This window comes from Mustela putorius, unplaced genomic scaffold, assembly GCF_011764305.1.
Source record: "Mustela putorius furo isolate JIRA1106 unplaced genomic scaffold, ASM1176430v1.1 tig00003853_pilon_pilon_pilon, whole genome shotgun sequence".
Taxonomy (NCBI): domain Eukaryota; kingdom Metazoa; phylum Chordata; class Mammalia; order Carnivora; family Mustelidae; genus Mustela; species Mustela putorius.
The window spans coordinates 3729463-3744954 of NW_025422005.1; the positions used below are offsets into that span (position 1 = coordinate 3729463).

At 61.7% G+C, this 15492-nt stretch overlaps 1 protein-coding gene across 9 annotated transcripts in view; it reads left to right on the plus strand.

Annotated features, from left to right (window-relative positions):
- KCNAB2 (potassium voltage-gated channel subfamily A regulatory beta subunit 2) overlaps window positions 1-15258 on the plus strand; it is an 81375-nt gene extending 66117 nt beyond the window's left edge. For 4 of the 9 annotated variants that reach the window (XM_045063638.1, XM_045063637.1, XM_045063639.1 and 1 more), the window contains 10 exons: window positions 1537-1581; window positions 2223-2266; window positions 3378-3464; window positions 4298-4342; window positions 7240-7325; window positions 9084-9204; window positions 9392-9486; window positions 10331-10451; window positions 10820-10908; window positions 12464-15258. In XM_045063638.1, coding sequence (XP_044919573.1) covers window positions 1537-1581; window positions 2223-2266; window positions 3378-3464; window positions 4298-4342; window positions 7240-7325; window positions 9084-9204; window positions 9392-9486; window positions 10331-10451; window positions 10820-10908; window positions 12464-12553 — 823 coding nt within the window. In that variant the 3' untranslated portion in view covers window positions 12554-15258. The remainder of the gene's footprint in view (window positions 1-1536; window positions 1582-2222; window positions 2267-3377; window positions 3465-4297; window positions 4343-7239; window positions 7326-9083; window positions 9205-9391; window positions 9487-10330; window positions 10452-10819; window positions 10909-12463) is intronic. The other 5 variants (XM_004768701.3, XM_004768702.3, XM_013064697.2 and 2 more) reach the window with 2 other exon arrangements.
- The last annotated feature ends 234 nt before the right edge of the window (window positions 15259-15492 follow it).

Below are 15492 nucleotides of genomic sequence, written 5' to 3' on the forward strand. Positions count from 1 at the left end.
CCCTCCACCTCTGGTCCAGCAGAGATCCAGAGGGCCAGGGTCCCAGGCCGCACACGGACATGTGTTCGGCCAGAAGAGATGAGGACTTCCCGGGTGGCCTGGGAGAAGCAGAGGGGACAGCTGCTGAACAGAGGGACAGTCCTTCTCCGGGCTTGGAATCTATGCATTCTCACTGTCCCTGCCTGAGAGGGACCACGTCTGAGCTCTCTGGCAGGGCTGTCCTAGGGCTCAGGGACCCGAGTCTGTAAGACACCAGCTCAAGGCTGGACATCACGCTCACCTGGGGAGGGGCAGCCCCCTGACTGGTCACCACAGCCCCTCCCACGTCCCCCCCACCGGCCCCTCAGAAGCCTGAGGTCCCTGGTCAGGCAGGATTCCCACCCTCCTGGGGACAGACTTTGCTGGCACTGGCCCGGTACTTTGGGACCTCCTGGGGCCCACGTGTCTTTATTTTCAGGACAACAGAGGCGTTGTAAAGCTGGGCCCGTCCCCCGCCCCTCACCCCTGGGCACAGGTGACTGACACCCCCCTTCTTGCCCCAGCAAAGCACTTTGTTTCTTCTCGGCTCTAATTCATCCCAGATCAGATTCCTCCCGGCTCCCTAACTAACGGCAATGGCACATGGTACTGAATGCCCCGGTTCTGTCTTAGGGGAGCACACAGGGAGAGAGACACACGTTAGGTCGCAAGCCCCCACCCCCACCGCCTGCAGTTGCAGCTCAAGGGGAACACAGCTTCAGAGCAGCCCCCCGCCCCCGCGGGAGGAAAGCACATTGGCAACCCCCTCTTTGGGAAGGATCTCGACCACCTGGGGCCTGGAGGGGCCATCACTGTGGCCTCCCACTGCACCAGGACCAGACAGGTGTCCCCACTTGGCTCCCGAGGGTGTCCCGCGGGAGACCGAATCCATCCCGTCCATCAGCCAGACCCCGACTCCCTCTCACGCTGCAGTCCTTCCCTCAGTGCTCCCCTCCAAGGCTGGGTCACACAGCGCTTTCTGGAAGCCTGTCTTTGACCTGTGGGGGGACAACCAGACTGCTCGGACCCCTCACTGCTCCTTCCATCCTCACCAGAGCCCCTCCGTCCATCCGTCTGTCCGTCCGTCCCCTCTGTCCGCAGCAGCCCCTCCCCCTGACCTCCTGGCAGTGCGCTGCCTGCACCTGCTTCCTCTCAGACAGAACCCACTGGAGCCGGGGGCCGGGGCGGCGGGGGCTTCTGTCCCCCAGGCCAGGTCTATCTGCGCCTCCCCTGGTGCATCTCCCACTGGGGCTCCCTTGCACCAGACCCCACCCTCTCCTGGCCCCCACTGCCGGACTCTGGGTTCCACAGTGAGTTAGTTGCATCCGTGGCTTGTCTCGGGGCTCGACGGGGAGCCCCAGGACCCTGGGCTCGCACACCCCAAACATGGAATGATTGAGAGGTAGCTGCGTCCCACCCCGAGCTCCCAGAGGAGGAGGGTGCCCCGGAGCCTCCCAACGCTGCTGATACCCCCCACGCGGCCGCGCCTGGTAACGCCCTTTCTCTTCTGTTCCGCAGACGGTCCAGCCTGGTCATCACCACCAAGATCTTTTGGGGAGGAAAGTAGGTGCAGCGGCAGGCGATGCTCCGGGCTGGGGTCAGGATTCGGGGGGCTCCTGGGGGCGAGTGTGCAGCCGCCTCCCCCGGCTGGCGCCCGTTCCTATTGAGCCCACCTTCCAGAAAAGCAGCTTTGGCTGAGTTGCCTTTTACCCGGACCTTGTTTGTTATTTTTACTTTTGTGGATTTGCTATTTTTTCTGATGACAAAGGTAACATCCTAAAAATTCTGGAAAACACAGGAAATTCACGACCTGTCTAAACTCTTCCACCCTCCCTGACCACAGACCACCCCTGCCCGTCTCCGGGGGCTGGCCCCACATTCTCTCTAGGGCTGGACAAAATCGGCTTCATAGGAATTCTAAATGGGCCGGATTCTTCATTAAAAAACAAAAACAAACTCCAAGGGAAATAGAAGGACGAATTGAATCACCTCCTCCTCCCCCCGCGGCGACCCTGTGCCCCGACAGCCAGGCAGCCCCGGCCCTTCTCCCAGCCCGCGCGAGCACATCCTTTGGCTTATCCCCCAAGTGGAATCAGACTGCACGTGGCATGCACTGACCTACTTTTTTTTGCCTAACATTGCATCATAAACATTTTCCCCAAAACCGCTTGCAACATCACATACGCCGTTGTCCTGTTTTTCAGAGCAGAGACCGAGAGAGGCCTTTCCAGGAAGCACATCATAGAAGGTGAGGGGGGTGGCGCTCTGGCCCCCCATGGCTCCCCCACACCCCCCGCATCCTCCTGCAGATGCACGAGTGAAGAAAGCCAGGTGTCCCCACCCCACCACCAATGCACCCCGTGCTTGGGGGCCGACCCTCTCCTTCTACCCAGGTGCCGCAGCACGAGAGCAGGATCCCAGGCGCCCTCAGATGGGCAGTGATGTCTTGGAGAAGATAAGACAGGCCTGGGTTGCAAGCAGGGCTGGGCCCTGTGCTGACTGGGGATCCTGAGCAGGGGACCTTGCTTCCCCAAGCCCCTGTGGCAACATCTGTAGAATGGGTGTGAGGAGAGAGCCCACCTCTGGGGTTTTAGAGAATTGGGAGGAACCCAGGAGGGGCATGTCCAACAGAGCCCGGCGCTCTGAACACAGGACTGTTGAGAGAGAGTAGAGATGGGGGGACCCGGCATGCTGTATGGCTTATCCTGTGATTATACTGTCTTTGTGCTTTTCCCATCTGTGCTCATGTTCATCGACGTAATACACTCCCTCCTCTAAAAATCAAATGATAAGGGACGCCTGAGGGGCTCAGTCGGTTGGGCGTCTGCCTTTGGCTCAGGTCACCATCCCAGGATCCTAGGATCGAGTCCCACATCCGGCTCCCTGCTCAGCGGGGAGCTTGCTTCTCCCTCTGCCCCTCCCCCTGCTCATGCTCTCTCTGCTTTCTCTCTCTCAAATAAATAAGTTCCTTTTTAAAAAAAATTCAATGATGAGGAGGCTGTGCTCCCCACCCCCAGCCCCAGGCCATGACTCTGCAGCCCTGTTTTGTCCTGTTGCTAAGGGCTCACTGGTGCGGGGACACAGGCGCAGCTTCCCCTCCAGGTGGGATGACCCAGCTCTCCCTGTCACCCCATGGGCCACCTGGGGGCCTGGAAGGCCACCCCTTCATTCAGTCACAGAGCATTTGGCCGGCAGACCCAACCACCACCAGCTTTGGGGCCCCCTTTAGTCCTGGCTTTTTTTCCACTCAGGTGGGACACATCAGGTGCCCGCACGTGTCCCCACAGTCTGACAGCTCCCGGCGCCACGGGCCTCGTCTCCCTCCTCCTGCTGACGGTCCCCTCTGTCCCCTCCCCCAGGTCTGAAGGCCTCCCTGGAGCGGCTGCAGTTGGAGTACGTGGACGTGGTGTTTGCCAACCGCCCAGACCCCAACACGCCCATGGAAGGTAGGTTCTCTCAGAGGGCTGCTACCGCCGGGCCCTGCGGGGCACCCGGGCTGCTGGTTGCAGGCAGCTGGTAGGGGCAGGCGGGGGCGGGGTGAGCTCAGCCGAGGTGGTGGGGGTGCCGAGGGGGGCCCTCACTGGCCAGAGGTGCGCCCTGGTGCCTCCAGGCTCACGCCCGCCCCGTCCTGGCTTTGGGTCCTGGCTTTGGGTCCGCGCCTGCTCCCCGTGCCCCGCCTGGGTTTGGGACTGTGTGCAATGTTCTCCCCTCAGCTGTTCGTATTCTGCAGCTAATCGAAGTCACGAGATGATGGCTCTTTGCAACTGCTGTGTTCCTTTCAGTCACATTCCCGTCCTGCGGGGTCTTTCGCTCTGGGGAATAAATTGTTACTTAGAGGAGGAAAAAAAATGTGCCGCGCTTGGAAAAGCAGTTTGGATTTCTTTGGCCTTTATTTCTTCCCACTCCTGCCATCTCCGCAGCCCCCCAGGTCCCCCCCGCCCTCCCCACGCCACTTCCTGCTTCAGACTCATTTGTGCTTTGCTGCTTCAGGGATTTGGAAAATTAGGTTGTGTTCAAGTTCTCTTTCCTTCATCTGTGTCTCTATATATACCGCGCACGCGCGCGTGTATATATGTGTGTGCGCCGTGCGTGGGTTGGTTTGGTTTGGTGTGTGGGCTTTGGTTTTGGGGGGGGTTGTTCTGTTTTGTTTTGTTTTTGACGAAACAAGTACTCCGCGAGGGAGACTTGTGCCTCCCTCCCCTGCCCTCTGTCATACCGCGTCTCTCCGTGTTCCCACAGCTATAAACTCTGGTCTCTCTAAATCTTTCTTTATCACCAGGGGACCCATTTAGTTCCTCCAAGTCAAGGACATTCATCATAGAAGGTACACAGTGCCCTTAGCCTGACTATTGACTCCGTGTCCGACCTGCATTTTATGAGATGGTGGTTTTATTTACACGACTCTCTTGCCCCCCAAGACAAACTTCTCCATAAAATGCATAAAGGAAAAATAAGTGCCCTACGAGAACATCTTGCAAGTGAAGGAAAAGCAAAGCGGCGTGGAGCCCCTGCCCCCGCCCCTGCCCCTGCCTGGCCCGCCTGTCATTTCATTCCTCCCCTGCCCCCCCACCCCCATGCATGACCCGTGCCCACCCGCCCCACCCCCGCCTTGCACTGCCGTGATCCTCGGGGTGGGGGGCGGGGGCGGCTGTCTGTCTGCCAGGGCTCCTCTTGATTTGGGGATGCTGTGATCGGCGCCTGAAACCTTGACCCTGGATGGTCTGGGAGAGGGTTGGAGAGACCAGGGGCCCACAGGAGCAAACATCGGGGGCCACGGACCATGTGGCTTCCAACAAGTCTTAACGTCATGGGGCACATTTGCTAAGCTCCAGCCTCAAGCGGAAGCAAAGCCCACCCGGAGCAGGCTGTCCCGTCACAGCGTGCCGTCTCCACCGTGAGCGTCGTGGCCGCACGTGAGCCACCGGCCGCTCCCCCCGCCCTCGCCGTGCAGCCCGAGCCCTCCATCAAAACAGACTCATTCCTTTCCTTGAACCATACCTCTGCGAGCTGCCAAAACTCCGAGACCTGGAGCAGCCCCTGGCCGTGTCCGGTCTCTGCCCGCCCCAAAGCTAAGGGCCTGCCCAGGACCCCACACCAAGGGCAGGCCATGGTCTCCCCGGGAGCCAGGCTTCGGCCTGCAGTGGACGGGCTCCTGCCTGCCAACTGGCACTGCCACCTGACCCCCCCATGTATTATTTGTGACGAGACAGTAGGTACTATGGGTTCTGACAGCAGCCGGATGGACTCGGTCCCGCTTCTGTTCAACGGCATTAAATATTGAGGGGAAGACTGTTGTCCCTAGTTCTCCCTGTTCCCGGGGCCGCCGACATGGGCGCCGCGGCAGCTCAGAGTGCCATGCTTCTGGGTGTGGGCTGCACCCCCGCCGGCCGCTGCCCCGGGACCCCTTCTCTCTCAGGCCAGCCGCCAGCTCTCGCAGGCTCCTGCCCTGGTAGCCGGTCCCCCCAGGCCCTCGGGGGACTCCTATCTCCGCACGGAAGGGGCGGTGCAGGAGAGAGCCATGCTCCCGGGACGGAGAGGCAGCCGGGCTAGTGGACAGGGGAGTCCCCCACTTGCCTCTCAGGCATGTAGGCCCAAGCCTTGGCTGGAGAGATCCATGTGATGCTGGTTGGTCACCAGGGTCCCCTCAGGGTCTTCCTAAAGAGCGTGACAAGGACAGCCAGCCCGGAGCCTGGGATGTAGGCGGATCCCTTCCTGGGGCCCCCAAGCCTTCTGACGGGGCGGGTCTCCTTCGCACTGGGTGGTGTTGGCATTCAAGCCCCCACAGCCTGTCGGCGGTCCCCGGGGGTGAGGGCGGATGTCCAGGCTTCCCTGCCAGCCCTCCCCTCCTGAGGAGGGGCAGAGAGGAGCCCAGTCCCTGATCTTGGAAGCAAGGAGAGGGCAGCACTGGCCTGCAGGCCTGGAAGCTGACGTGTGACTTTTTGGGGGTCCTGGGTGAACCCCTGACACCAGCATCCCAGAAGCCCCGGCTATCTTAACTCTCTACTGAACGAGGGGCCCTCGGCCAAAGGGGCGCCCAAGGACCCAGGATGGGTGGGAAGTGACACCCCAAAACAGGGGCAGCTCTCAGCAGGAGAAAGGGCCGGTGCCACTCGGTGGCGGAGCCTTGGGGACAAAGCCCGCCTTCTCCTTCTCTCCTTGGGCTCTCCCACGCCCTGCTGTCTCGGGGACCCCAGCCCCCACCTCCATCTCAGCAGCAGATGAGGAGCCGGCCACCTGGGGAGAGATTGGACTTCCAGGGGTCAAGGTTGCTGCTTCGTTTCTGGACACACTTGTTCTTCAGCCCTACTTCCCGCCCTGCCCTTGGCCGTGGGACTTGCAAGCACTGTATGGGTCAGTGAGGGATCTGATGACTCGCCCTTCCCCTGCAAAGCTGCGAGACAGTTCGAAATTTTTCAGCTGGAGGCCAAGTCTGTTTTAAAAACCACAGCGTCCCTGTGGACGGAGACCGCCTGGCGTGGGAGTGGTGGGAAGGCTGTCACCGGCAGATTTTTATTTCTCAAAAACTTTTCTGAGTACTGGGAAGAATCGATCGTGTCGCGGGGATGAGGCTCCCTTGCCTGACACCGGGCGGGTCTGAGAACCGGGGTGGATACAAACAGGGCTTTCCGTGCCTACTTCCGGCTCTGGGGGACACGAGGGGAGCTCACCTCCACAGCCCCCATCCTTTGGGAGCATCCAGGGCCCCGCCCTGCCCTTGGTCGTGACAGAGGCCGCGGTGACCTCTCCATTCAGTCTCAGATCCCAGTGCGAATCTGGCGTAGCCTGAATCAGAAGACTTCCTGATGCCTTTTTGCGGGTCTGTTTTGTCCCCAAACGAGAGAACCCGCCCTCCTCATTCGACAGTCCAAACCCACATTCTCTGATCTCACCTTTCCCTGGTCACTCCAGTGTGCCGCAGAGACGCCCCAAGTCCGTCTAGAACCCGCTCTTCAAAGATCCTTTACAAAGACTTGTAACTGTTTGGGGAAATTGTTTCCGAGACCAGCTTCTTGGATTGTGGTTCGCTTTTCTTCCCGGGGTCCCTGAACGGCCCCGCCACACCCGACTTTGGAGCCAGGAAGTACACTGCTTGCAAGACACCTTTGCAGCTCCCCCCTCCTCCCGGCGCCCCCAACTGTATTTGCAGAATGTCCCCAGGCTGCGCCCCATGCTCCTGGCCGCCTCACCCCCAACCCGCAGTTTCCCCTTCTCTCCCCACAGAGACCGTGCGTGCCATGACCCATGTCATTAACCAGGGGATGGCCATGTACTGGGGCACGTCGCGCTGGAGCTCCATGGAGATCATGGTACGGTGGCGACCTCTCCGCGTGTGTGGATCCGTGGCACGTGGGCTCCCGGCCCCCTTCTAGGGATGGAGGGCAGATCCAGGGCCACTGGTCCCGATGGCACGGATAACCGGCTCCTAACCGGTTTAACCGGATAACCGGGTTTGGTGACGTGTGGCCGCTACCTCCGCAGGCAGGGCTCTTGAGTCCCAGCGCTGTGTGGCCTTGGGCAGATGGCTTGACCTCTCTGAGTGTGGTTTCCTCACCTGTAGAACAAGACCACTAGGATGACCTAGCTCCCCGCCCCCAGAAGGCTGTTCTGAGAGAACCGGTGTGACCCTCTCCGCAGACGAGCTGGGGCTCGGCCACCGGCCCTGAGCTTCCACGATGCTCCCGCTGCCGTTAGATTTGAGGGCTCGTGTGGACTAACTCCCATTTAATCCTCACAGCACCCTACAAAGTCAATGTTGCTGTCATCCTGTTTTTCCAATGCGGGTGGTTGAGGCACAGAGAGGTTAAGTAGTACACTCAAGGTCACTCAGCACGTGCTGAGGTCAGTCTCCAAACTGCAGCTCAGTGGGCCTGGGCTGCCTGGGAATGTGAGCCAGTGCTGGGAGCCCAGCTTCCATCTCCTATTCCCTGATGTTTCCCCTCGCCCACACTTTCAGGAAAGCCTCCCCTCCCCAGTCCCCTTCCCTCCAGGGAGCCAGCAGAGACAGAGGCCGGCGGATGTTTCTTGGTCTTTCTGGGTATCCCAGAAGGGTCAGTGGGATGTCCCCCACCCTCAGAGGCAGGGAGCTGGGGGCCCAGGGAGTAGAGCAGCGGTCTGGGGACCGGGTCTTGCCAGGACTGTCTCCAAGCTGATCTTCCACCCCTGCTTCCAGACCCCTCCCAGCCTCCGCCCTTCCCATGCTGCTCCTCCCAGAATTCCCCCCCAGAATTCCTGGGGTCCTTTGGAGGGGGTCTCTCCTCTGGTGAGTCCCAGCTTTCTGCTTCATCAAAAATATTAAGCAGAATTTCCAAGTTAACACAATTCTAGATGCTGGCGATTTTCATCTGCCTTTGGCACTGGCAGCATTCTGAGGCTGCCTGGAGCCGGCACGGAGCTCACCGCGCTGTCGGTGTCTTATCCCCATCTTACAGAGGCAGTAGCTGCACCTCAGACCAAAGGGGAAAGGGCGTCTCCCGCTGGCAGGCAGGGCTTCCCCGTAGTCTGTCTGGAGACCTCACCCCTGGCTCACGCCCATCTGGTGGGAGTCCGGAGTCCGGGCCTTGAGCTCCAAGTCCCAGAAATGGGCCGATGCCGGCCTCTCTCCCCTCCTGGCGTAGCATTTCCCGCCACGGCCACCGTCATCCCAGGGCTGGGGCTCTGGAGTCATGACCCTGATAAAAACAGGAACCGCAGAGCAGGCAGGCACTGTCCTGAAGGCTGTGAACTACGTCAGCGACAGATGGGGAAACTGAGGCAGAGAGGGGCGAGCTCCTTGTCCAAGGCCACCCAGCCAATAAGTGCCAGAACCCGAGTCTCTCTATTGAGTTGTGCATTCCCCCCATGCCTTCAGCTGTGGGGTTCACCCCCTTTCCCAGCAGAGGGGGTGGGGGGACAGGCTAACAGTTTCCCAGGAAAGCCGTGAATCTCCCCAGAGAGGAGGGCGGGGGAGAGCCGGTGGGCCAGCTGTTTCCTGCGGAGGCTTCTGTGTCTCCCGCGCCTGCTTCTCCGGGCAGCCCTCAGCCCTGCTGATGGACGGGGACCCTCCGTGGTCCTGTTTGCACCCCTAGGAGGCCTACTCCGTGGCCCGGCAGTTCAACCTGATCCCGCCCATCTGCGAGCAGGCAGAGTACCACATGTTCCAGCGCGAGAAGGTGGAGGTGCAGCTGCCCGAGCTCTTCCACAAGATAGGTGGGCTCCCCCGCCACCCCACCCCGCCTCTTCCCCGTTGCCTCGCCCCACCCCGGCCCCACCCCAGCCCCTCTTCCCCCTCGCCCTCCCCAGCGCACCCCTCCTCCTCTCTCCCTTGCTCCGTCCACTCCCCCCGCCCCCTGCATCAGAACCCTGGGCCTGACCTCTCCTGGCTTTCCTCTCCCAGGAGTGGGCGCCATGACCTGGTCCCCTCTGGCCTGCGGCATCGTTTCCGGAAAGTACGACAGCGGCATCCCCCCCTACTCAAGAGCCTCCTTGAAGGTGAAGGAGCGGCCAGGCTGGGGGGAGGGGACGGGCAGGCAACAGGCGTTCGGGGTGGACGGGACACTGCGGGGGCAGAGCAGGGCAGGGGAACCAGAGCTCGCCGCTAGAAAGGCTGCTGCCGTCACAGGATTGCCCCGGCTGAGAAAGCGCTTCCACTCCCTCGCCAGCCCCGCCACGCCCCACCCCGAAGGCCTGAACCGGGTCCACGAGGGCTGTTTGGGTGGCCCCTGCAGCAACAGATACCCCCTGCGCATTCTGGGGCCCGGGCCGGCCTGCAGAGCTGCTTCCTTCGCTCCCCGGAGGTGATCTGTAACCAGTCCCCCCCACCCACACAGACACATCTCTGCAGTGGGAACGCAGGAGGGTCTCCAAAATGCAGGGTTTGGGGGAGGAGGAGCAGGCAGAGAAAGGCCTACCCAGGTCAGGGCAGATCCAGCCCCAAAGCCCCCCTGCCTCGGGTTTGAGGATGGCCTGTCCACCCCACTCCCGCCCAGTCCACAGCAGAGTCAGCGAGTCCCCTGGAAGGCACTGCAATGCCAGGGTTGGGGGCAGCTGAGACCAAAGCTCCCCAGAGCTCTAGTCTCGAGGCCAGAGGCCAAAGCATTCCTTCCCAGACTGCCAGGCTCCTCGTCCTGGCTCAGGGGCCTGGCTTCAGCAACCCTGCAGGCTCTGGGCTTCCCCTTCAACAGGCCGCGTCCTTCCAACTGCCCAGCTCTGTTCTACAGGGGGCACGGCTGGTCTGGGGGTGCGGATGCTGCCGTGGCACGGAGCGTCAGCCGTCTGCAAACACAGGTCCAGGTGACCTGCCCTGACCTGTCTGCTCTCCACACCCCACCACCAGGGCTACCAGTGGCTGAAGGACAAGATCCTGAGTGAGGAGGGCCGGCGCCAGCAGGCCAAGCTGAAGGAGCTGCAGGCCATCGCCGAGCGCCTGGGCTGCACCCTCCCCCAGCTAGCCATAGGTACGAGGACTTGGGGGGTAAGGTTGACTCTTGTCCCCGGAGCCATGTCAGGAGTCCCTGAGGACCAGGGCTGCTCCCTCCTTTAGCCAGCCAGAGGTAATAGGGCTCCAACTTTCATGGGGAGAGAAGCATGGGGGGTCATCCCTGAGCCCGGGGGCCACCTCTCTCCCTGGAAGCAGTTGGTGCCAGGGCTCTCCCAGAAGCCTGTGCAGCCCCGTCCCAGGCAAAGCCCCCCCAACATGCTGGACCCTCCTGGACACTCTCAGCGCCGCAACCAAGAGGCCGGGTCTCTGTGGCCCCATCAGGGACAAGGCAGAAGGAGGGGCCCCTGCACTGTGTGTCCCTCACCTCTGGTCTTCCTGCCCCAGCCTGGTGCCTGAGGAACGAGGGGGTCAGCTCCGTGCTCCTGGGTGCTTCCAGCGCAGACCAGCTCATGGAGAACATTGGAGCCATACAGGTGAGTTGGGAAGGGGGCTGCTGGGCATGTCCCCCCCCAGGCCCTGGGGCCGAACTCAGGGTCGCAGTCAGTCCTTGGTCCTGCCCGTGTTTGTTGGGCACCTCCCGTGGGCCAGTTTTGCTGTGAGCATCCCGGCTACCGCAGAGCTCCCTTAGAAGCCAGCTCTGGAAGAGCAGCTCTGGAAGAGAAGCCAGCTCTGGAACAGCAGGCAGGGGGCACGGAGCGCAGGACGGGGGGACATGAGACTCTGACAGGCTGTAGAGCAAGGGCAGGGCTAGGGTTAGAGTTGGGGGGCGCAGGGGGGCCGTGGTGCCGTGCGCCCAGGCTGAAGGGGGCTGTGAGGTAGGCTTGCTGAGAAAGTGACGTGGGAGCAAAGGCTCCTACATTGCGGAGTGGGACCGGCAAACACCTGAAGGAACAGAAGAGGCGGAGCGGGGCACCGGTGGGCGGGGCCTGGAGCAGAGGGGCGGGGCCTGGAGCAGAGGGGCGGGGCCTGGCGCAGATGGGGCGGGACAGAGCCCAGGCGCTCTAGGGACTTGGGTGGTTGGTTGTTGAGTGAGACAAGAGCAGAGGAGGGACCCAATGCCCACCTACATTTTAATTATTTTTTAAAGAATTTATTTATTTAGTTAGTTATTAAAAATTTTATTTATTGGGGCACCTGGGTGGCTCAGTGGGTTAAGCCTCTGCCTTCGGCTCAGGTCATGATCCCAGGTTCCTGGGATGGAGCCCCTCATCGGGTTCTCTGTTCAGTGGGGAGCCTGCTTCCCCCACTCTCTGTCTGCCTCTCTGCCTGCTTGTGATCTCTGTCTGTCAAATAAATAAATAAAATCTTTTTTTTAAGATTTTATTTATTTATTTGACAGAGAGAGACCACAAGTAGGCAGAGAGGCAGACGGGGGTGGGGGGAAGCAGGCTCCCTGGTGAGCAGAGAGCCCGATGCGGGGCTCAATCCCAGCACCCTGGGATCATGACCTGAGCCAGAGGCAGAGACTCAACCCACTGAGCCACCCAAGCACCCCCACACCTACATTTTAAAAGGATCCCTCTCTTCCTTGCTGTTGAGTGAAGGAAAGGCTTTAAGGAGCAGGAGGGGGCGCAGGGAGATCCTCAGGGAAGTGACCCGCGCGGGGAGGTTTGGATCCTGGATTTTCAGGAAGGTGAGGCCAACAGGACAGAGGCACGGTCAGAGGCAGCCTGTGGGGTTCACCTGGACGGGCGGCCTTGCTGTTGGTTGAAGTAGGGAAGACTAGGAAAAGTAGTTTGGGGGTGCAGAAGTCAGGTGTCTGGCCCTGGAATCTGTATTTTGGGCCTTCTAGATGGTTCTAGAGCATTCTGGAGCTTGAGGCGCAGAGATAAACCCCAGAGGGTGTTCCTCTCTGCCCCAGACCTTCTAGAACACGGAAGCAGCATAGTCCACCTCTGCTTCTGCAAGAAGCACGATGTGGTGAGGCAGGACAGGCTGACGGGGGCCAGAAGATTGTCCCCCAGGCTCCCCCGCAGGTCAGGCCTGTCCTGTTGGTGGGTTCTGATTAGCCCTCGTCCTCGCACACAGGTCCTTCCGAAACTGTCGTCTTCCATTATCCACGAGATTGATAGTATTTTGGGCAATAAACCCTACAGCAAAAAAGACTACCGATCCTAAGAAGCCCCCGGCCGCTTGCCTGGACACTTTCGTTCCCCTCCTAGTCTCTCTTGTTCGCTTGCTTAAGCTGTTTTGAAGCCAAGTCCAGGGTGTGGTTTGCCTCAAAAAGAAAACATCACGGCGAGATGTCCTTGGGGAAAAGATCTCAAAAGTTGCTGCAAGACACCATTCGCTGCTTCGCAGACCGAATTCAGATCCGTACGGGGAGAACGCACTGATGGGGCGGGGTGCTGGAGCGCTCCGGCCCGAGCCCGCCTGCAGCCTCTGCTCACCCCCCAGGAAGAAATCACCGCCGCTGCTCCCAGCTTCAGCCCTTCCCAGAGACACCTCTAGTCCAGGCCAGGCCGAGACCCGGCTGGGTCCTGGGGGCAGCAGGACTGGCCTCTCCTCTCCTGAGAGCCCCCAGCTGGTGCCAGGGGTGGGAAAGGGGAAAGCAGGTCTGGCTCTTCCCGCAGCCCCTCCGCTGGAGCACCGGACGTAAGGCGGGGCCTCCCCTGTGGGTGTCTCCCTCACCTCCCTCTTGTTAAGGGCTCCCGGCGTTTGACGATAGGCCTGACCCCAGATTCCTTCTGCAGCCTCTTGAGCACCACGACCTGCCCCCCACAGGTCTCTCAGGGGCTTTCCGAGCTGTCCCTTGACCCCCAGCCCCCCCACTTGCTGACAGGGGCCGAGATCCAGGGGGACCCACTATCAAGTGGGGCCCACGGGAATTTCGGGCGTCTAACGGAGCTCATGGCTCTGCCAGCTTCCTCAGCCCACAGGCCATGAACCCTGTGCCCAGAGCAGCCCTGAGCACTGGGGAGGGGCACGACCAGCATGCTCCAGCCCAGGTCCCTCCAGGCCCACAGCTGCCCTCCTGGCCAGGTTCTCTGTCCCACTGCCCCTCAGTCCTGGCCGCAGAAGGCCCTGAGGTCGCGGGTACATAGCTGGACTGTGGCTGCCAACCACATTCAAAGGGGCGCACCTTCGCTCTACCTGGGGGTGGGCTTCGGGTCTGCACAGAGACCACACTCGGGCCCGTTCATGGAGGGCAGGTCCCTGGGGGGTCCTGTGCAACATGCCCCGGAGCTGGGGGACCTAAACGTCTAGCAGGAGCTTGCACAGTGTAGAAGACCCCAGGATTCTCTCCCCTGAGCTGTGCCTTCCTCAAGGCCTCCGATCCGGTTGGGGTGAGGCACCCTGTGGGAGGGGGCTAAGTCTGGGTGCCCCCAACCTCCACACACCCCCCTGTGAAGAGGTCAGGACCGCTGGAGTCAGTGGTTCCCTGCTGCGCAACCCCCACCGCCCCAGCTTAGAACAGACCCATGACAGGGAGTTGGGGAAGGACGGACAGAACTGACAGCCACAGGCTGGAAAGGTAGCGGACCGGAGGGGCCGGCGGCCAGGAGCCCCAGTGCCCACAGACCCAAGCTATGGGCCTCTGCTGGCTATGTGGGGGGCTGGGGCTAGGATCCCACGCCGCCATAGGAAGCCCGTGTGCCTCCAGTCTGGGTGGCTCCCCACCCTGCCACACCCTCACCCACCCAGGCCTGCTTCGCCCTTAGACGGGCCGCTGTCGGAGGAGTTCCTCCCTGCCATTCCCAGGGGGCCTGCTGGCCCGTCCTGGCTGGGCTGAGGCCTCGAAATGCCACAGGCGCAAGCAGGGAGCCGGGGAGGGACACAACTTCCATTCCTGACATTTGTGCTGACCCTGGAGTCTAGAACCCTCCCCCCTCCTCCGGGACCAGGCCCCTGGGGGTTCACCTCCACCAGATCTACAGGCTGCACACTGTGGGTGTGAGGAGGGAGCGAGCCTGACCCCGCAGGGCCCCCCCAGCTCCGGTCTGTGGCCAGAGGGACCAGGTCGCCCACCCCTCATTGGGGGAGTGGTTGGGCCCCTTCACATGGCTGCCCGCAGCCTGCCCCCTGGGGATGGACGGACCATGGTTGCAGTGGGGCCCGAGGGAGGGGCCACCGCCCCCCCTCACCGGAGCCACACCTGGGAAGGCCACATGTCTGCCAGAGGGTGGCCTTCAGGGTTTAGCAGGGCTAAGGCTGAAATGCCCATTGCCAGGACCCAAGCAGCTTCCTGGCCCCGGGGGCGCAGTCCACAACCCCGTTCTGAGGGGTCCTCTCTTTTCCATGGTCACTGGCCGGGAGGACAGGGCTCTGCTTCCTGGGAGAGGGTCCCCGACTTAGAAGGGGGCTGGGGTGGGGGAGGGGTCGGGGGGTCCCAAGGGCAGCTAGATTCTGGAGACAGGAGGCCAGGCAGAGGCAGGCCCTGGAGTGGCCCAGGCCCTACCGGGAGGGGCAGCCCCTCAGGAGCCCCAGCTGACCCCCAACCAGCCTCTGGCCCCCCCCGTGGGGCAGACCCCCGGGGAGGGCCCCACACAGGACAGGACAGAGGCCCAGGCTGAGGGCAGGGCTGGGCTCAGTCCCCCTTGCTGACGCGCGGGAGCCCCCACTGTTTCTCATCCCAAACCCCAGAACCCCGAGGTCCCGAGGAATGACAGGGGCGGACTCCGTCTCTGTCCTCTTCCCCTCGTGTAAATAATGCGCTTTTCTCCTCTCCCCTTTTTTTTTAATGACCGCGGCTCCTCGGCCAACCGCGCTCCCAGCTGTAGGCGGAGACCGCCTCCCGCCTCCCGCTTCCAGACACAGCTGAGATCCAGCCACTGTATTTATGGAATGACAAATAAAACCCCAGCCTGTCGGGGGTCTGCGGCGTTCTGCTCCTCTCGTTTCCTGGGGCCCGGCTGTGGGCAGCGGGGAGGCGGGGGGAGCGCTTGGGGTGGGGGGGTGCTGCCGCCTGCAGGGCCCAGTATCCTGACCCTGGGGCAAAGGGTCCAGTTGGGGAAAGGGCCCCAGGGGAGAGGCTGAGACTGGGGACTCTGAGGCCACCCATAGCCTCACAGGGGTGCCCCCCCCCACCCACCACACACACATTCTCTTTTGCTGGG